The sequence below is a fragment of the Sinocyclocheilus grahami genome, unplaced genomic scaffold, assembly GCF_001515645.1.
Source record: "Sinocyclocheilus grahami isolate Dianchi unplaced genomic scaffold, SAMN03320097.WGS_v1.1 scaffold103.1, whole genome shotgun sequence".
In the NCBI taxonomy this organism is placed as follows: Eukaryota; Metazoa; Chordata; class Actinopteri; order Cypriniformes; family Cyprinidae; genus Sinocyclocheilus; species Sinocyclocheilus grahami.
Window position 1 is genome coordinate 1,155,520 of NW_015505282.1, and position 22,231 is coordinate 1,177,750.

Consider the following 22,231-nt stretch of genomic DNA (forward strand, 5'->3'; position numbering starts at 1 on the left):
CCTGGTTTTCTTCACACATACTGCTTAGAATTAAGGCCAAAAAGTTCTATCTTGGTCTCATCAGACCAGATAATCTTATTTCTCACCATCTTGGAGTCCTTCAGGTGTTTTTTCATGTGTCTTGCACTGAGGAGAGGCTTCCGTCGGGCCACTCTGCCATAAAGCCCCGACTGGTGGAGGGCTGCAGTGATGGTTGACTTTCTACAACTTTCTCCCATCTCCCGACTGCATCTCTGGAGCTCAGCCACAGTGATCTTTGGGTTCTTCTTTACCTCTCTCATCAAGGCTCTTCTCCCCCGATAGCTCAGTTTGGCCGGATGGCCAGCTCTAGGAAGGGTTCTGGTCGTCCCAAATGTCTTCCATTTAAGGATTATGGAGGCCACTGTGCTCTTAGGAACCTTAAGTGCAGCAGAATTTTTTTTGTAACCTTGGCCAGATCTGTGCCTTGCCACAATTCTGTCTCTGAGCTCTTCAGGCAGTTCCTTTGACTTCATGATTCTCATTTGCTCTGACATGCACTGTGAGCTGTAAGGTCTTATATAGACAGTTGTGTGGCTTTCCTAATCAAGTCCAGTCAGTATAATCAAACACAGCTGGACTCAAATTAAGGTGTAGAACCATCTCAAGGATGCTCAGAAGAAATGGACAGCACCTGAGTTAAATATTTGAGTGTCACAGCAAAGGGTCTGAATACTTAGGACCATGTGATATTTCAGTTTTTCTTTTTTAATAAATCTGCAAAAATGTCAACAATTCTGTGTTTTTCTGTCAATATGGGGTGCTGTGTGTACATTAATGAGGAAAAAAACTTAACTTGAATGATTTTAGCAAATGGCTGCAATATTGTTAAGAGTGAAAATTTTAAGGGGGTCTGAATACTTTCCGTACCCACTGTATATATATATATATTTATGAAAAAAATCTGGAATCTGAGGGTGCAAAAAAATCAAAATATAGAGAAAATCATCTTTAAAGTTGTCCAAATGAAGTTCTTAGCAATGCATTTTACTAATCAAACATTAAGTTTTGATATATTTACGGTAGAACATTTACAAAATATCTTCATGGAACATGATCTTTACTTAATATCCTAATGATTTTTGGCATAAAAGAAAAATCCATAATTTTGAATTATATAAAAATGTATTGCTACAAATATACCTATGCTACGTATGACTGGTTTTGTGCTGCAGGGTCACATTTATATATATATATATATATATATATATATTTATATATATATATATATATATATATATATATATACACACATATACATACACACACACAATATTATAGATGCAGTAATCAGTAATGTAATGTAATCAAATTGTAATTTTAACAAAGTAATTAGTAACATGTAGTGATTTAGGTTTTTGAGTAACTTACCCAACACACTGTGAGCATACAATATAATATTTAATTTATAATATTAAAATTAATGTAAAAAATTTTTTACAATTCTTAAACGACTTAAATTTGATTTGATACAGCTTTTTTTTATGCATTCATAAGATTCTTTAATTTAATTTAACTTCCCCTAAATTCCCCAACAAAAAGAGGACATTTAAACTATTTCCCGCTCAAACTCAGCATTTCCCATGTGATTATGCTTGCCAATCATAACTGAGTTCATGTACACCATCTTCAGCAAACAGCTTATTTCATTATATGCTCAAATTATGACTTTATTTACTTTAATTACATAAGAGAATTTCATACGCAAATAAAACGGCAGAATATGGTCCAGTGATCTTTACTTTAAAATAAATTTTAGCACAATGTCTTACCTATATTAGGATGATTTAAGACCTTCATAATCCTCACTTCACGAAAGAGCTGTGGGTAAAAATAGAGACAAAATGCATTAGAGAAAACCATCTTTTATGTACGGTTACCTGCATATTTATGACTCTGAATTGTAACATTTTAATATGTGACCAATACTTTGCGTAGATTCAGCCAGTAACAAAAACTTCCCATGGAAAAATATGATTTTTAGCAATAAATAGCACTTGACCTTCGGCATTTCAGCAACTTATTTCTTGCGCCATCAGTCGTGCAAAAAGCTCAAAGGTTCTCCTGGTTCTTGATTATTTTGTGTCAGACATGAACAATTCAGTGAATTGTGAATCTGACTGATTCACTGAATCAGTCCAATTCACAAATGAATGTTCAGTGTGATTCGTGAACTGATTCAACAGGTTCATTGTAAAAATCATATCTGTTTTCGCATTTACCCAGCAGTAAATTAAAAAAACTAACTGTGGTTGTTTGCCTCACAAGTCAATCAGAGTCTCTTCCTGTCTAAGTGGGCGGTTCTTGGTCAAAATAATCCACAGTCAGAAGTCTGTATGACAAACACTAGCAGCGCAGCGGCCTGAAGGGTAAATGCTGGATGGATCCTAAACACTACTCCAGGTTCCTCCCCCAGGGTCTCTTCATCCTAAAACGCTGCCATACACACAAACACCTCTCTCGGACAGCTCCTCACAGATCCTCTTTATTTAGTCAAAACAACAGGAGGCCGTTTTCTGTGAATGAGTGCCGCATGAATGAACGAGCGCATCCAGCCCTGCTGCACGTCGTCACGCAGACCAAACTGTGACACGTGACTGCAACGGGACGGGAGACAGAATTCACCAAAATATAGACTGCATGCATACAAATGAGAAAACAACAGCAACAGAAGGAAAAATTTAAAGTAACTGACAGATTCTGCCAAACAGGGTACAAAACAGAGCTTGAAACTATTGAAAATAAAATAAAAAAATTAAAAAACAGTATGGCCTCCAATGGGAATTTTTCTTTATTCATCAGTGTCAATGAAAGACAGTGTTTTAAACTTCAGAAAATGGAAGACAAATTGAATATATGACCAATTCTAATTTTGTATATATTTTATGAGGCTTTTTAAATCCTTAAAATTATTTTTAACAGTTCAAATTGCTGATTTGTATGAATGTTAAACAAAACAAAATAAAAATAAATAAATAAATAAATAAAAATAAATAAATAAAACAAAACAATACAAAACTAAACAAAACAAAACAAAAAATAAAAATGGGTAGCAGCCTTGCAAGTAACATGACTGTCCACTTCTTTTTAATTAAGCTATTGCTCCTTAGGGGATAATTAGTTTGGGACCAAATGTTGGTTTGAAGTAACTGGAAAAACGTAAAATTCCTATTATTTCTCACGATTATTTTACTTACCTTTACAATGATGTTGCTAATATTCCGGTTTTAATACTACTATTAATAGTAATTAAGCAAATGTTTAAAATGTTCACAATTTGAAATGTTTCATGCGTTTTTCTACAATTATGTTTGATAACGGTGTATCTGCAGTGTACAGTAAGTAACAGTTCTCACTCTAAAGTGCACACAATTTGTCTCTTTATTGCTTTTAGATTTAATAAGAAACAATCTGTATCCTATTTGCACAAACCAGCCACTATACCGAGTCACATGGAGAGTGAAAGTGATGAGCGCTGAGGAGAGCAGAGCGGGGGAAAGCTGGAAAAGGTATAGCGCCCCATCAGCTCCATCAACCACGGCCCCGACAGATACAACAATACAGAGTGACAGATCAATTTAGCTCACGACAAAGCCATCCAAGAACGCCTTTGTTCTGTGGTGCGCCTCTCCAGGAACGGGCCGTTTTTAGGGATCACAAACGTCACTCAAGAAAACACCTCCATACAGAGAGACTCTAGAATTACACAAACATCAAATGCTAACATTTAGACTGAATAGCATTTTTTTTTCATTTCAAATAAGACAGTCTCGATGAGATGAGAATGTTTTGGCACTTTCTCTTTGTACTGTTTAAAAAAAAAGCAATAAAAAGCAAAAATCTCTTGTTCTTTGGAGTAGGAACTATTAGATATGTAGATATGAATTATTACCAAACATAAAACAAGTAGATGATTTAACTACATCAATGTCTGTCTCATTTGGACCTTATCTTATTTTCTCAATTTTCACAAGGATTGCAGTGTTGACTGAATTCGCCAAGCTGAACCATGCAACCGTATTCAACATTTCTTGCTCGAGACAAAAAAAAAGTTCCTTAATTTATAGATAATATACAATATTTGGTCCCAAATTAGTCATATCTTAATGAAATGTGTTACTGTCTTCAATCAATCAACAAATAAATAAATAATTTTTATGCAAAAGTTATTTAATGCATATTGCTAGGATATAACAAATCAGGATTTTAAACTGTTCCCAAACATTTTAAATTATTATAACAGAGTTTACAATTTGGAAGCAAAATTAATTTGCTTAATTTAATTTAAAACTTTTTTTTTTCTTTTCTTTAAGGCCTTTTGCACACCCTGTTTATGGAAAGTGTGTCTTACAATTTTGCATAATGAGAATAAACAGTATGCAAATAGTACTTCAAAATATATATTTTTTAAGTTTAAATTTGAGTTCGGAAAGTAAAAAGTGATCACATTTTCAGAAGTCTGGAAAATGTGACATTATAATGATGGATGTGGAATTTAAAAAGTGCACGTATTAAGGAGACAAACTAATTATTTTGTTCTCTAATGAACAATATATATTATTAAGCTTTCATGAGCACAGCAGCGATGTCTCTTTACACTTGACCTTTGACCTCTCTCTGTCCCGTGGAATGTGTCCTCTGAACAGTTGGAGGCAAAAAAAAAAATCGAAAAATCTTGCTGATATAACAATATCAAGAGAAATATTCAACGACTATTAATTCTGACACAATGGTTCAGCCCTGGATCAGTTCACACCAAATCTGCGGTCACATTTACCATTGTTTGACAAGAATCTAGCCATTTTAATAAGAATCCACAGAATCAGGAATTTTACGAAAGATTTCTGACGTAAACTGGGTTCACGTTGGTCACATGACTTTGCTTTGTTGACCAAAAGAAAGCTGCTTGGTTTGAAAATGACTTTTGTTTGAGCTGTGCTTCATACATCGCTACTCTACTGATAATTCAGTAGACGATGGACCTTTTCGCCTGCGATATTTCACTAAAATTTTGCTAATGTGACCACCCTTGTGGCAGAGTCATGAATTGCACGAAAGAGTATGTGTGTTTGTGGCATACAAAACTTCACCAAAGACATCTTACTGCTACTATATCTTGAACAGGAATGTTACCTTAATAATTTCCAGGAAAATGTTGCTTATGGTTGTTTGGCAAAAACATCTTTTGCATCTAAAATTGTCACTGTTTAATTCATATTTACACTGTGTGTGGTGTTTGGTAAAAACCAATTAACATCAATATAAATATACATAAATAGTCATCAGATTGGGCCTACTGATTATTCAAAATGATGATTAAATGAGAACGCATTTGAGAACCCAACAAACGCTGGTTGTACAGTAAGAGCTCATAAAAGTGCAATGACACAGAGCTTGTGGAATGCTCTCGGACGAGCGGAGGAGCCGATAGCAATTAATTGCATGCAGAGGTTTCCACAACTGAGGAAAAAACCCTGATCGTTCTGTGCTGGGGTAAGATTCCAGCAGAGCCATTATATTATTAAGCTTTCATGAGCACAGCAGCGATGTCTCTTTACACTTGACCTTTGACCTCTCTCTGTCCCGTGGAATGTGTCCTCTGAACAGTTGGAGGCAAAAAAAAAAATCTAAAAATCTTGCTGATATAACAATATCAAGAGAAATATTCAACGACTATTAATTCTGACACAATGGTTCAGCCCTGGATCAGTTCACACCAAATCTGCGGTCACATTTACCATTGTTTGACAAGAATCTAGCCATTTTAATAAGAATCCACAGAATCAGGAATTTTACGAAAGATTTCTGACGTAAACTGGGTTCACGTTGGTCACATGACTTTGCTTTGTTGACCAAAAGAAAGCTGCTTGGTTTGAAAATGACTTTTGTTTGAGCTGTGCTTCATACATCGCTACTCTACTGATAATTCAGTAGACGATGGACCTTTTCGCCTGCGATATTTCACTAAAATTTTGCTAATGTGACCACCCTTGTGGCAGAGTCATGAATTGCACGAAAGAGTATGTGTGTTTGTGGCATACAAAACTTCACCAAAGACATCTTACTGCTACTATATCTTGAATAGGAATGTTACCTTAATAATTTCCAGGAAAATGTTGCTTATGGTTGTTTGGCAAAAACATCTTTTGCATCTAAAATTGTCACTGTTTAATTCATATTTACATATGTTTGGTAAAAACCAATTAACATCAATATAAATATACATAAATAGTCATCAGATTGGGCCTACTGATTATTCAAAATGATGATTAAATGAGAACGCATTTGAGAACCCAACAAACGCTGGTTGTACAGTAAGAGCTCATAAAAGTGCAATGACACAGAGCTTGTGGAATGCTCTCGGACGAGCGGAGGAGCCGATAGCAATTAATTGCATGCAGAGGTTTCCACAACTGAGGAAAAAACCCTGATCGTTCTGTGCTGGGGTAAGATTCCAGCAGAGCCAGCATGCAGCTGTTAATTTCATTGCTGAGTACTGAAATACTGAATCTGGATGAATAAATGTTCCGGAAGAGAATTCACTTATGACGCCAGGCGAGTAACTGGATGATCCCTGTTGGGGGAGGAGGTAAACCAACCGTATTTACAGACAAACTCTGACATTGTGTGTGTGTGTACCTCAACATGAAGTCATTAATCTTGCTGTCGAAACGTGAGGCAATAGAGATCAGCGCAGGTTTCACTGACAACCTCACTGTCCATCTGTTCACGCAATGCTAATGTGCACAATCAATCAAACAATGGCGGACACGCCTCATTAAAATATTCAAATGAGATGATAATTGACTGTACGGAAACAAAACTTCACATACATTCATTCATTTGGAAGATACTTATCCAATGTATAGTAGATTCATTTTCAAATGAATGTGTTTTCTGGGAAACAGTCACATGACCTTCCTCATGGTCTACCAGTTGAGCTACATCAATATAGAAAATAACAAAAACGACGTTATTTAACAATGTTGTATTCTCATAGAGGTGTTTAAGCGTGGACAGCGAATGCCAGACGTCATTCTGACGCCCTTGAAAGTCGTTCTGATCAATGCAATGCCTTCATTAACGGCCCTTCAAATCCATTAGGTCAGCAAATTTTCTCTTAAATCTATGCTTGACAAAGCATTTAATGGGTTCTTTAGTAGTAACCCCACTAAAGGAAACGGTATGAAGAAAATGTCACACTTCTACAAATATCCCACCGGTCAACATAGCCTAAAAAATGACTGAGTGAGCCAGTCATCGGCTAACATCATTTTATGACAGCTTTGGGATTTTGGAAATCACCCAATGTACCGCAAGGAGAGAAAGGACGTGAATATTGCTTTAAAATGTTCAGACTGAGGATTTCTCTGCTGCAGACTGATTGACTTGCATGAGCTCTGATGTTGCTCTCATCATGAGAGGCTGCGTCATTCTCTTTAAGGTCATCGCTGCTTATAAAAGCCAAGAAACAGCCACTCTGACATTTTCTGCTCCAAGACAAAAAGGCAAGCCTTTTATCCGCTCCTATTATCATATTTATGTCGGATTGAGAACATTTGATCTACCTGACAGTCTCTCTCTCTCGGTCTATCTATGAAAATGCTAAAACATGTCAGCAGTGTGATAAAAATGGTGGCAACGTGCTAGCAGTGCCTTGGAACAAGCTAAAACATACTAGTAACATGAAAAAACACGATAATGACAGGCTAACAATGCATAGGAACTAGTGGTTCAACGGATCACAAATCTCACGGTTCGGACCACATTACGGTTTCTGACCCACAGATCGGATAATTTTTCGGATCAGCAAGAAAATAAAAATATTTCTATTTAACTTGCTTTCCATTTATTACTTAAAGCGAAGTACTTCTTTGATACCACAGCAAATACTACTAGATGAACTAAGAAAGTTGGTTTAAAAGAGAACAACCAGCAAAAATAAGAACAAATACACAAATTACAAGCATAGATAAATACAACAGAATATGTTACAAATGAAATAAGGTTGGTAGTATTCAAATACAGAAATGTAATGATTAGGGAAAATAACACTGCAGAGCTAACAATTCCTAGGAACATGCTAAACATGCTAACAATGCATGTTTCTGAGTGAAGTCTTGCAATTTTACTACTGACATCAAAACGTAATGTCCATGTTTGTATCTTAAAATACAGGCAACAGGGTGAAAGTCAAAAAACGTGTTAGGAATGTTACCTTAATAATTTCCAGGAAAATGTTGCTTATGGTTGTTTGGCAAAAACATCTTTTGCATCTAAAATTGTCACTGTTTAATTCATATTTACATATGTTTGGTAAAAACCAATTAACATCAATATAAATATACATAAATAGTCATCAGATTGGGCCTACTGATTATTCAAAATGATGATTAAATGAGAACGCATTTGAGAACCCAACAAACGCTGGTTGTACAGTAAGAGCTCAAAAAAGTGCAATGACACAGAGCTTGTGGAATGCTCTCGGATGAGCGGAGGAGCCGATAGCAATTAATTGCATGCAGAGGTTTCCACAACTGAGGAAAAAACCCTGATCGTTCTGTGCTGGGGTAAGATTCCAGCAGAGCCAGCATGCAGCTGTTAATTTCATTGCTGAGTACTGAAATACTGAATCTGGATGAATAAATGTTCCGGAAGAACTAAGAAAGTTGGTTTAAAAGAGAACAACCAGCAAAAATAAGAACAAATACACAAATTACAAGCATAGATAAATACAACAGAATATGTTACAAATGAAATAAGGTTGGTAGTATTCAAATACAGAAATGTAATGATTAGGGAAAATAACACTGCAGAGCTAACAATTCCTAGGAACATGCTAAACATGCTAACAATGCATGTTTCTGAGTGAAGTCTTGCAATTTTACTACTGACATCAAAACGTAATGTCCATGTTTGTATCTTAAAATACAGGCAACAGGGTGAAAGTCAAAAAACGTGTGAAGATCACGTCACAAAACATGTATTTGCTCAAAGAAAATGAGAAATGTTTAACATGATTAAGATTTCACATTGCGAAATAACATTAAACTGTCTCAAGACACTGAGGTCTCACCTTTTGTAGACTTGTGGGGTTGAGCTGTGTTTTATCAATGATCTTCACCGCAACCTAAAAAGCAAATACAGTGTTACAGTGAAATATGTATATTTATAGATTCCTATAAATAGGCTATACATCTGAATAGCTAAAGGCTACGGGGCATCTGCATCATCATCCCTCCCCGCGTCAGAGCAAAACGGCTCCATTTCTTACATAATCTGGAGTTTCTCTTGGTCCTGCAAGCGTGTTTTGATGTACAGGCTGTTAAATAATGCATGCTGTTTCCAGCACTAGCTAAGTGTCTTTATTATAAAACTCAAAAGAATCTCTTCCGCTTCCCTGAATGAGGGAGAACTGAGAGTCAAGGGTTAAACAGGATAAATGCATAATGCGATATGCTTTCTGAGTTATGTTTGTAAATGGAAACCACAGTCTGTACAACTCTCACACCGATTTCTTTGTCTTTGAATCTACACCCATTCCTAAGAACTGCAGTGTTATTATTGGAATGTTTTACTTTTAAAATAATCACAATGTGTTTCTATGAAAAATGAAGTGTCAAGACAATTTCAAATGCTGGAATTCTTCAATTCTCCAAATATGACAATGTAGTAAAAGTGTTAGCATTATTACTGTATATATTAGTGCTTTCAAACGATTAATCGCATCCAAAATAAATGTTTTTGTTTACATAATATATACAGTATGTGTGTGTACTGTGTACATTTATTATGTATATATAAATACACACACATGCATGGACATATTTCAGAAAAATATGTTATGTTAATATATTAAAAATATTTATATATATAATATAAATTATATCAATATAAATATATACTGTACATGTAGATACATGTAAATATTTTCAAAATATATACTGTATGTGTGTGTATTTATATATACATAATAAATAAACAGCACACATACATATATTATGTAAGCAAAATGTAAGCACCTTTATTTTGGATGCGATTAATCATTTGACAGCATTAGTACATAAAACAATAAATATGTATCTGCTCACCTCTCTTCCTGTTAAAACATGGCGGGCAAGCTTGACTTTAGCAAAGTTCCCTTTGCCGATGGTTTTGAGAAGTCTGTAGTTCCCGACGTGAGGCTGTTCGTCTGTGATGGACGCCACTGAGTTGCGGCAGCGTGGGAGACTCTGTCGACTCGCTGATTTCGTGGGTGGTGCTGGTGTGTCCGTGTAGCCATCGACAGACGTGTGCTGAGAGACGAAAGGAAAGGGTGGTCAATTCAAACTACAAGTAAACAAAAACAATATCTTGCATTGTAACAAATGCAATTTCCAAAAATTATGACATTTAAAAAAAAAATTATAAAAAAATGCACTCACTCAAACTTGCTATACTCCTATAAGATCCTAATTAATTTTAAAAACTACAAAAAAAGTGTTGATTTAATTAAACTATAATAAAAAAAAAATAACATTGACATATGATATTTGAAATTATTTAAATAACATCTCATTTCAATTGTGGATTTCATGCCATCATATCAACACTACTGTCTTTGTGTTATTGCTGGATTTCAGATTTTGCTGAGAAGTAAATCAAATATTTTATTTTGATTTGATTACTTTGTCTACAAAAACTGCATTACAAGTTACAAAACCTCAAAACAACAAGAAAAAACATTGAAGCAACAAGTTGGGCCGTAACAGGGCAGACTGCGTTCGCTTTTAAATAGTGTGTGAGTAATACCTACTTGTTTAAAATAGATATAAAGTAAAATTTGTGCCAAACAAAAATGTGTAATATAATAAAAAGTTTTTTTTTTCTTTTTAAACATTCCATTAGAATTACATTCTGGTGTAACTTGTACTTGTTCTCTCTGAATGCATTCTTCTAATCCAATGCGCTACTTTTCAATTGCATCTTGCACATGAATGCTGCGATTTTAAGTTAAAAGAATATCAACTTTTACACGTAGCGCCGCTCAACAATGTCAATTCCAAAACTGTGGACCAATCAGAAGACCCAAGAGGCATGGAATTCATCCCCTTTAAAGAATAACATCACACTATCATCCATTAAAGCAGAAAGTTTGTAACAAACTCATCACCTTCAACAAAAAAATAAGAGAATTACAGTGAAACGTTTAAATTGTAGGAATCCGTACACATTCAGATGTGTTTGGCTGTTATTCTGTCCCTATTTTTTTCAGCATCTCACGAGATGAGCATTTTTTTTTTAAAGATAACACATCACGTTAAAAATGGTTTAACTTTTTAAAGTTTGTCAAGACCCCTGCATTCTGTTTAATTCTGTTTCACTCAGTCCGGCTGTTTCTGAACACACATACACACACATACACTCACACACACTCACACACACAATTAGTCCTATGTGAATGAAATGAGTGTCACAGTACAAGACTCCCTTAAGGCCTTTGCTTCCCTAGTTCTGTTGTTGCTCCAGCACTTTTTGAGCTCAGTCAAACAATTACATCAATGTGACAAAAGCACTGGAGCTAGTTAACTTCAGCTAGGCCGCAGTAGAAATCTGGCAGTCAATATACAGAAGCTACTGGATAAAGTGGAAAATGAGCTGAGACCTTCAGTATGAACCACAGAGAGCACTTACAACAGAATCCATTACCAGTGGAGCGCTGGGACCCCAGCAGTGGAGCTTCATTTACCTGAGACTGTGTCTACGCTATGAAACCTGATCTGCTTTGGCCATCATAAAAGCCCTCATTTTGAACCTCATGAAACAATATGATTGGTTTTAAGCTACACAAGAATGGAAAAGCCTTGTTGAAAATGACTTCCCGCATCCAATAAATATTATTTGACTTTAAACTTGCTTATTATGAAAGAAGAAACAGAGTGCTTACACAAGCATATGGCTGGTCTGTGATTTATTTATTTTTTTTCAGAATGAGAACAACAAAAAAAACTGTTGGTTTTATTAATTTTTAATGACTTTTCAAACCATTCAGCTCACCAACCACTGTAATGACATGACTAAAAAACAAAGCCATTATGAGTAATACATGCAGCATACAGCACAGCAGGTAACGTTGAATCCTTAGCAGTAAAATAACGGTCTTGTTCACTAAACAAGAGTTAGGGGTGGGCGATATACCGGTAGACACGATTAACTGGTAGAAATTTGTCGATCGGTAGAGATTTAGTCTCTATTAGGGCTGCATGATAAATCGAAATGGAATCGAGACAGCGATTCGACAGAAGCTGTGATTGTCATGCGTATCTTTAGGGAAGTCGTGGCCTAATGGTTAGAGAGGCGGACGGGTAACCCAAAGCTTGCGGGTTCGAGTCTCGTACCGGCAGGGATTGTAGGTGGGGGGAGTGAATGTACAGCGCTCTCTATTAAATTTTGTATTTTCACATGCTTTCAGATGGAGCAGCATTTACTTCACAGAGCCGTAGTTCACTGAGAAGCTATACAAACAGCTGTCATTATCGCGCAATAAAATCGTCTGCGATTTTTTTTTGCGTAACTTGTCAGTGAACTACGGCTCTGTGTAGTAAATGCTGCTCCATCTGAAAGCACGTGATGATGATTTCCTGCTGATTACAGAACCGGCTTTTTAAACAAAATGCGCATGACAATCGCATTCGATTTATCGTGCAGCCCTAGTCTCCATCACAGTTACACGCTGACGTGACGTTGCTGTGCTACGGTCACAAAAACTTTAAATGCAATCCGCAGGCAAAGAGAACTCATTTCGCTATATGCGCGCGCTGTTTGAGAGACGGTGCCCAGAGTGCGGGAGTATTGAACGGAGCTATTTCTGCTGCTTTATAGGCTTTAAACGGTTAAATACACACACCTGTACATGTCAAAGTGTGTAACAGTATATTGGATCCGGGCAGCTCTTAAAGTGGCAGCAGTCTAATATTCCTGCTGTCTGTCATTCATGTTAATCAGACAACAAAAGAGAGAAAATCTCTCACTGCTCTTGACTAAATCACTTTTGTAACTTTAATAAGAAGGTATATATATATACATTTAAAAAAAAGTTTTTTATTCACCCACAGTGAAGAATATGCAGTGTTTTTATATATTTGATTACTTTATCACCCACAGTGAAGAATAGGCAGTGTTTTTATATATTTGATTACTTTATACAATGTACAGTATGTGGCATTTCATATTTATTTGTTTTACTGTAGTTTTTGTGTCCTATTGCTTGTAATTAGTTTCTTAATCTTATTTAATTGCTGACTGTTTACTTGTCTTCAGTGAGCTTTTGTTTTCAATTTAAGCAAATTGAAATGAATTTGGAATCACGTTTTTAGAGGGCATTACTGTGCTGACCGTCACAGTTTCTGCTAGACTTTGAACATGGAAGAGTACGTTGAAACTGTTGTTTTCTCTTAATTCATTCCCTCAAAATTACTTCACTCTAAAAAAACAAAAAAAAACAAGACTAATTTGATTTCATACTGATTTATGTAACAATATAATTATTTTATGCCAGAACAATGCTGTTACGATATCAACATTTTAGAAACTGATACTACAATTTCACAATGCTAAACACCAGTTCCACAGCCAAATTAAACTAATACTAGACTAACTAATGTAAGAAAAAAGTCCTGAAGCAACTGGTGAAGACAAGTGAACAAAGAACAGTATGTGAGAATGGAATCAAGCTCTTTTTTAAGGCCTTTTTTTATACCTAGCACATCCCGTAGATTAGCAACAGTAGACTGCATTTTACGAAAATCACGTTAACTTTGTACAAACCAGTATGAATAGTAAAGATATTAAACAGGTTTAAAATTTTTAATTTTTTTTACAATGAAACGTTCATAGTGACAGATCTCACCAGAAAAGTCGAAAGATCCAGTTATGACATTTTGATTAAATATTACAAAGTCCAAAAATCTGAAACATACACATGGATGAATTGTTTACAATAAGATCTGTAAACATGTATTTGCAAACTAGGTGAATTTTCATTTCCACCCCAACTAGAGTCTCTCACCCATCCCTAACACAAACTAAATTACAGAGTACATTTCCCTGACAAGAAACACAATGATAGGACTTTCAAGATAAACTGACTGAACTGAAGTTGTGTCCAGAACTGAATGGAAGAGCCTGCTGTGAATAATTGCTGAGTCACTTGTACAGTAAAGTCCTGTGACTCTGGTGACCTGAGGATGACCTGTGCTATATAACGCAATGAAACACAAATGAAACAATGTCCGTCACTCTAACACTAGAGAAAAGACTTTCTCTAGGTCTTACTATCACCGTGTCTCCTCTATTGTTCCTCATGGCACACAACGACATTAAGGTAACCCAATAAAGATCTCCTCTATTTACCCTGGTCAATACGCCGTCTTTACTGCCTCACAATGAAGGTTAGTTTAAGGGCATGAATGTCACGTGTTCAATGCATGTTAAGCTTTATCAGCAGCATTTGTGGCATAATGTTCATTTGAACTCATCCCTGTTTACAGTAATGATGGTCTATGAGTCCAGCATTATGGAGGGTTTAACGCCTTTGCTGTCACCCCACATTTTCGGCATGGAGACACAAATGACATACCCACAATAAAAAGGTTGCTGCTCATGTGTCTTTCTGACTAGATACATAATCAACATGTGTTCACAAAGCTAACACTTCAAAGTTTACTGTTCAAGAATCAGAATTACTCAGACTGTTATGATAATAGAGATATAAAAATAAAAATATTTTAAAAATATTTTTTAAATGTATAAAAAATATATGTTGCTGTGGTAAGTGGTTTTAGAAACACAATGAAGCTAAAGCCACAAGTCTACTAATGCTTCATTTCAAATTTCAGGACATAATCTCTAAAACTGTGAATTGTATTAATCTTTTTCTATGACCATGTCATGTGTGTCTTTAGAGAAGGCTAATAACAGGATAATAAAATTGATTTATGGCCCCCTGTGAGCTCTCCTGCGTGCTGTCTCCTCATGTCTGACTCGGCAAACTGCCCCATTCATGATTCTGCTGTTGTCACGCGACGAACCTTTCACACCTCCACAAGGTATGAGACATTATCCTCATCATTCCTTTATCATTATTCTTTTGTTTTATTCAGCCATTAGTAGCCTTTATTCTGGCATTACAAGGTTTACCAAGCCACATCGCTTCAATCCAAAATAAGTTGTTGTTTTATAGCTTGTGTTTGGCAGTGTTATTTTTTAGGATTACAGATAAACTACTGTCATTTGATTTGTATTATTTGTCTTTGTTATTTATTTAAATTTTAGGGTCAATTATGTCTGAATTTATTATGTCTGTATAGGTCTTTTATTAAGCTTTTAGTTTTATTTAATTTGAGTTATTTTAATATTTCAACAAACTAAATGGAAATGAAATAATATATATATTGAATTTATAAATGTGTATGTATGTATATATATATGTGTGTGTGTGTGTGTGTGTGTGTGTGTGTGTGTGTGTGGTTGTACATACACATATGTAGTTGTTTTTTTGATGTTTGGCTTAGTCTTATACCTTTTGTTCTTTAATATTTTGAATTATTTCTAGCTTTATTTTTTGTTTTTCATTTAAATGTTAAAGTTTTGAAATTTTGTTGTATGCATTTGTCATTTTTATTTAATCTCTTTATTTTTAAAATGTGTATAAGTAGTATTTATAAAGTTTTAGCTTTTAGTTTTGGATCTGTTTTTAGTTGTTTTAATACTACAATTGATTGCTTCTGTTGTCCTCATTTGTAAGTCGCTTTGGATAAAAATGTCTGATAAATGACTAAATAAATAAATATTACAAAACTTGGGCTACTACAGTATTCTATAATGAAAAGTTTGTCTTATCTTGACAAAAAAACATATCAAACACATATGATTGGGAATGTCTGAGTCTCAGGATTCCATATTTAGCCCTAATCGGACGGGACTAGTTTTACAGGGGGTCGCTAGAGAAATTTGTGTTTCACAGGCGTACTTTGCGATTTTAATCCCGTCCGAATCTGCCACGTCAGTGTTTTTCTCACACAACCTCTGTAATAATTCCAGAGCAAATTACCTAAAAGCAAATGTCTGTGTTTGCCGACGATATTTTTTTCACAACACGGCGTGTTTCCTTGTGTGTTTTGGCCAGTGTGAATTACCATAGACGCTCTTAGCCCGTGCATGTAATGCAATAATAAAATCAAGAGCCAGATCACGTTAACTGTTAAGACTGGCTACTGTAACATCAGCGTCAGGTAAGATTACTCACGTTCATTACTGCACTCAATTACATAATGCTTTAATTACATGTACCTTTATGAAAATTAAACATGGTTTTACTACAAATAAATAAAAAAATAAAATAGTTAAACTATAGTAACCACACATTAACCATGCTTTTGCTATACTAGCCATATAGCTTCACCATGGTATTTGTAGTAAAACTGTGGTTATATATGAAATCAATCCGAATGACTGTACGCAATGCACACATACAGAATGTACAAAACAGACCCGTCCAAATTTGTACATGAAAATCGCAGACACCAGGTGATAAGAATCGAAACGCACACGTAGTTTAAAAAACTAGTCCCATCCGAATAGGGCTTTTGGTGGTATATTTTGTGATATAAGCAATATTGTGACAGACATATAAAAAAATTGTGACAGGAAAATGCGTTAGTTCGTTCGTTCAATCAATCAATCAAACAACCAATCAATCAATCAAATTTGGGTGTCAGTGGTATAGCATCTCACAGGAACCTCAATTTTTGTGATATGAACTTCAAATTTGGAACATAACTTGGACATATGGCTTTTTTTTTTTTTTTACAGTTTTAGATTCCAAAATATTTTGTAAAATATTTATTTTATATGAAATAAAATATTAGTACAGTACATTTTCTTTATAGTAAATTTAAATCAAAACGTTTTTCATTGTATTTGGGTCATTTCACGAAATCAATGTCATCCCTGTTACCCACGTGTCAAAGCCTGTTACTCTAAAAAGTAACAGGTTGACAGTAACAGGTTTGACAATTTCAAACAAATTTGCTAATTGCTAGCTAATATTCAAGTTCACAAAAGCACATGTTGTACACTTTGAAAGGGTGTTGCTTGTAGATATTGATTATATTAAATGTAATAAATAATTGTTTAAATTGACATTTTAAATATGGCAACAGTATTGACACTGCATGACACTGCCTCAGTCAAGCCTCATAAATCTTCAAAAATAAAACATTATAGAAGTGAGAGTGTTGAGTCCAGGTTTAGAGACCTCCTAGAAGTGATGTTACCTGAATGTACATTATTTTACAAGGTAACAGGGCTGACATGAAATCAGGGGACACCAATAAAATAATTTTAAAAAATGTATATAAAAATGCACACTTATGCCAAAAACTTTGCTTAACAAGGAGACTATATTTAGAACAATATGCAAATGTGATTTTTATATCATTTTCTCTTCATTTTGCAAATTAAAAGTCCTGGTGAAAAAGAAAAACCATAGTGAGGGACAGGCCAAAACCCTTAAAAACCTCAGCATAAATGTGATTTAAATGATTTAAAATAATATTTAATTGACTCTTTTATGTAATGTTGTAGAAATACATAGTATTGTTATGTTTTTAAATTGCAAATGTATTTGTTTGTTGTTTTATGTTTGATTATTTCTTAGGGATGCAAAGGGCACCAATTTCATTGAATTATTTGCATTTATGCCATGGTCTGTCTGAACACTCGATTCTGATTGGCTGGCAGGTGTTGATTAAATTCGTTTAACTGCACAGGTAGTTCCAGGTCAGTTTAATCACTTTCTATATTAATGCGCTTCCTATCAACATCGGTAACCATGGTAACATACACCATGGCGCAGGTAGGCTACTTCACACACACATCTCTTTGTTGTACAAGTTGTAACTGACGAAAATAACCGTCATTTTTATCGTTCTGTTCAAATATTGCAGCGCAAATATTATTAACATCTTTAATATGTGAATGCTGGCAAAATCAACGGCTAGCTTTGCATTAAACGATTTGAATGTACCTCCGCTGCACGTCGGGTGGTTCTTCGCCTCCACGTCGTGCATTCAAATCGTTTAATGCACAGCTAGCCGTTGATTATCCCTTACTTAAATCGCTTTCACTTGTGGAATAATCTTCTGATTGTCTTCTTTAAACAGAGACCTCAGGTCTCTATTCCAAAGTGTTCATTAATTACAGACATTTGCATTTGGAATGGATAGTGCGTTTTCTCAGTTAAGACTTTAAATTGGCTATATTTTCAAGTTAGAAAGGTTTTTTTAATTCAGGAAAATCATTAAGCTTTCAGGGAATTGCACCACATGACATTGTATAAACTTTCATTTCATAAAAAGATCGAGTTATCCTTAAGAGACTTATTGATCTTGACACACAATCTTGCGGGTCTTCTGGGTCCTCTCAATGATATCATTTCCTGCTTTAACTTTTTTTTTTTTTTCATGCATGCTGGCTGCCACCACATGCCATTCCTGGGTGTAAAGACATAACTTTCTTTTATGGACATTTATTTTCTAGCTTAGCAGTCAAATAAGGTCACGGCTCCCCTAAACAAGGACAACTGGCGAGTTGTGTTAGTGATGCCTTGCCTTGAATAGAAAACAATTTTTGACATCAATGCAAGCAGAATTCAGTATTACAAAAAGCTAAAGCACATTTATACTAAAATAACTGAAATATGACAATTTTCAGTCAGCAGAGCTGGTGTCATCCCTGTGATCTTCCGGAGCAAACGTCAAATTTTCAACAAATCTGGCTGGACACCTAAAACTTGCCACACCAGCATTTAACTGAAAATTATTTACTGAATAAGTCACTCCTGAAGCCTCAAGAAACGAAACTAGGATCCACATTATCTTGCGTTTTGAGCAGAATGGCAGAAAGCCCAATCCAGGCCTTGACAATCAGCATTCAGTGTAACTAGTGACTCAGCGAGGTATTGAATGATCCAAACACATGATACCCAGTGCTGCCCAGGAGCAGATTTTGCACTCGAAGAAGGCTATACAGGCAAAACTGAATAATTCTGTAAAATACTGCTTCTGAACTATTAGTGCAGTCGTAAGTTTATATATACACATATATATATATATATACACATTTATAAACATATGACTGCACTATATATACTAGGGCTGTCAGTCGGTTACATATTTTTAATCTAATTAATTACATGATGTGTCGATTAATTAATCTAATTAATCGCAAATTACATTTGGCTGTGAAAATGCCCCTAAAAGATTATTTAAAGCAATTTTTGTGTAAAATGAAAAAGTAGACATAATCTTAAAAGAAAAAAATATTTTATTTGATTCAACATAAACTTTATTACACAAATGTTTAGGCTACAATGGCCCAACATAAACTGGAACACAAAAGAAGATCATTTGAGAAACATCTCAAGTTTTTTTTCGTTCATGCAATGCAAGTCAATCTTAACCAAAACAGCCTTGTAACCCTAACCCTAACCACCAACAGTCTTCAAAATACCTTATTTTATGTTCAACAAAAGAAAGTAAGTCATTTATAAGTAAATGATGACATAATTAAAGTTTTTTTTAATGAAATGATACTCTAAATAAGAAACTAACTAAAACTGCCAGCAGATGGCGGTAAATGTTTTTATGAGTCTTTTATTCATTCGATTCGTCCAAACGGCCGATTCATTCAGTAAACGGCTCTTTATGAATGGGCTTTGAATCATTGATTCACCCGATTTGTTCAAAACGCGGATTCATTCAGAAACTAAACACCGCTGTGTTGCTCAGAGATACACAACAGTTCTGCTGTGGCTTTAGAGGTAATATTTTTGCTGGCAAAACTGAGCAAAAACAGACAATATTGTGTTTAAAATAATACACTATAATATTAACTTTTAATTTACTGAACTGTTGTATAAAATCACATTTGCACTCGTGCTATTCAGGACAAACAGCAGTCGTGTGATATAGCTCTCGCTGCAAGTGTTATATCTCTTATCAGTGAATCGGTGAATCAATGATTCAAAGCCCATGGAGTGCCACAAGGATCTGTCCTAGGTCCTCTGCTATTTTCGATATACAGTGGGGAAAAAAAGTATTTAGTCAGCCACCAATTGTGCAAGTTCTCCCACTTAAAAAGATGAGCGAGGCCTGTAATTTTCATCATAGGTATACCTCAACTATGAGAGACAAAATGAGAAAAAAAAATCCAGAAAATCACATTGTAGGATTTTTAAAGAATTTATTAGCATATTATGGTGGAAAATAAGTATTTGGTCAATAACAAAATTTAATCTCAATACTTTGTTATATACCCTTTGTTGGCAATGACAGAGGTCAAACGTTTTCTGTAAGTCTTCACAAGGTTTTCACACACTGTTGCTGGTATTTTGGCCCATTCCTCCATGCAGATCTCCTCTAGAGCAGTAATGTTTTGGGGCTGTCGCTGGGCAACACGGATTTTCAACTCCCTCCAAAGATTTTCTAAGTTCCCTTCAGTGATACATTAATATAACCCCATGAATGTAATGCATTTGTACTTATTTTACTATTTTCTTTTCGGGATCTACTGGGACAGTGATAAAGATCTACCAGTCGATCGCGATCGACGGGTTGGCGACCACTGCTCTACGCCATAGAAGTGTAAATGAAAACCGATGCACAGCCTGTGTTGTTGTCCACGTCGATATGCAATTACACATGCAGACCGCTAGTCTGCAGTGTCCACGCGGGCATGATGCTGGTGTAACCCACAGCATCAAGGCAAAAGCCGAAGAAGAAGCAGCTTGTCGGTGGAGCATCAGCCTTGACGGCGGCAAATAAAAATATCTAAGAACAGATAATTTATTTAAAACTACAAAAAAATGATTTGTATCGTGAAAAATGCTATACAAATAAACTTGAATTGAATTTAATTGAATTATCATGATATCAATATGAGACAAAAACTCATACAGAAGCATTTTAGGACATAATTGCATTTATGGAGTTGTTGCCCTACATCATATTTGTCAGCAGTCAACTCTATGAAATGTAAGATGACGTACAGGTCTGGGAGCGGGGCCAGTGCGTTAACTGCATTAAAATATTTTAATATCATTATTTTTTCATAACTTATTAATTAACGCATTAAACTGACAGCCCTAATATATACACTTTCATCCTATTTTCATTAAAGGGGTCATATGACGTGATTTCATGTTTTCCTTTCTCTTTGGAGTGTTACAAGCTGTTCGTGCATATATAAGATCCATAAAGTCACTAAGATTAAAGTCTCAAACCCAAAGAGATATTCTATTCTTTCTAAAAGTTAAGACTCTACCATGCCTTCCTAAAACACCTCATTTAAACACGCCCCCACATGTCTACGTCACTGTGTTGAAAGATTTGCAAAACACTGCCCAAATGTATACGCAAAGAGAGAAGACATAACTTTTATTCTCGCTGTAGTATTGTTGTCGCCGCCGCTATGTCGTGGAGACGCTTGAGGCATTCGGCCAATCACAATGCACTGGATAGCTGGCCAATCAAAACACACAGCGCTTTTCAGAACGATAAGCTTTCTAAAAAATCGACGCTTTTCAGAAAGGAGGGGCATAGAGGAGCAACAATAATGTACGGTATGTGGAAAATAATGTGTTTTTTTACCTTAAAACTAGGGGTGTGCGATATTGACAAAAAATTATATCTTGATATTTTATGGGATTTTATCGATAACGATAATTAGACGATATTTTGCTGAGTGTGTTATTGTGCTGGTACCTTAAGGACTGCCGAAGACTTCTAATGTTTTTAATATTCTTCATATTCTGTGTGGTGGTCAGTTCATACCGATAGAAATTAATTTTTTCCAATAAGTTTAAACTGATTTTTGCATTTTATGTGCATTTTTACCTTTATAAAGCCATTTTTTCTAAAAGTGTCCATTATCTTTTGAGTCAAATTCTTACATTTAATCAGGGAATTAGAATAATAAGACATTTGGGCTGTTACCAAGCAAATTAAATCAGCACAGAAGCTGCATCTGAAGTGGCATTTAGATGTATTTACACACATGTATTTTGTTTAATGCAAGACATGAATGCATTTAACCTGCATTTACAAATGCATAAATAATGTTTTGATATATTAAACATAAAACGTTGAATACTGATATTTGAAATGATTTAAAA

At 35.1% G+C, this 22,231-nt stretch overlaps 1 protein-coding gene across 5 annotated transcripts in view; it reads right to left on the reverse strand.

The window, feature by feature from the left end:
* The window catches only part of mark1 (MAP/microtubule affinity-regulating kinase 1), a 69,535-nt gene that overhangs the window by 29,394 nt on the left and 17,910 nt on the right, over positions 1-22,231 (reverse strand). For all 5 annotated transcript variants that reach the window (XM_016276528.1, XM_016276529.1, XM_016276527.1 and 2 more), the window contains exons 2-4: positions 10,110-10,313; positions 9,095-9,148; positions 1,791-1,839 (exon numbers count right to left, since the gene is read on the reverse strand). In XM_016276528.1, coding sequence (XP_016132014.1) covers positions 1,791-1,839; positions 9,095-9,148; positions 10,110-10,313 — 307 coding nt within the window. The remainder of the gene's footprint in view (positions 1-1,790; positions 1,840-9,094; positions 9,149-10,109; positions 10,314-22,231) is intronic.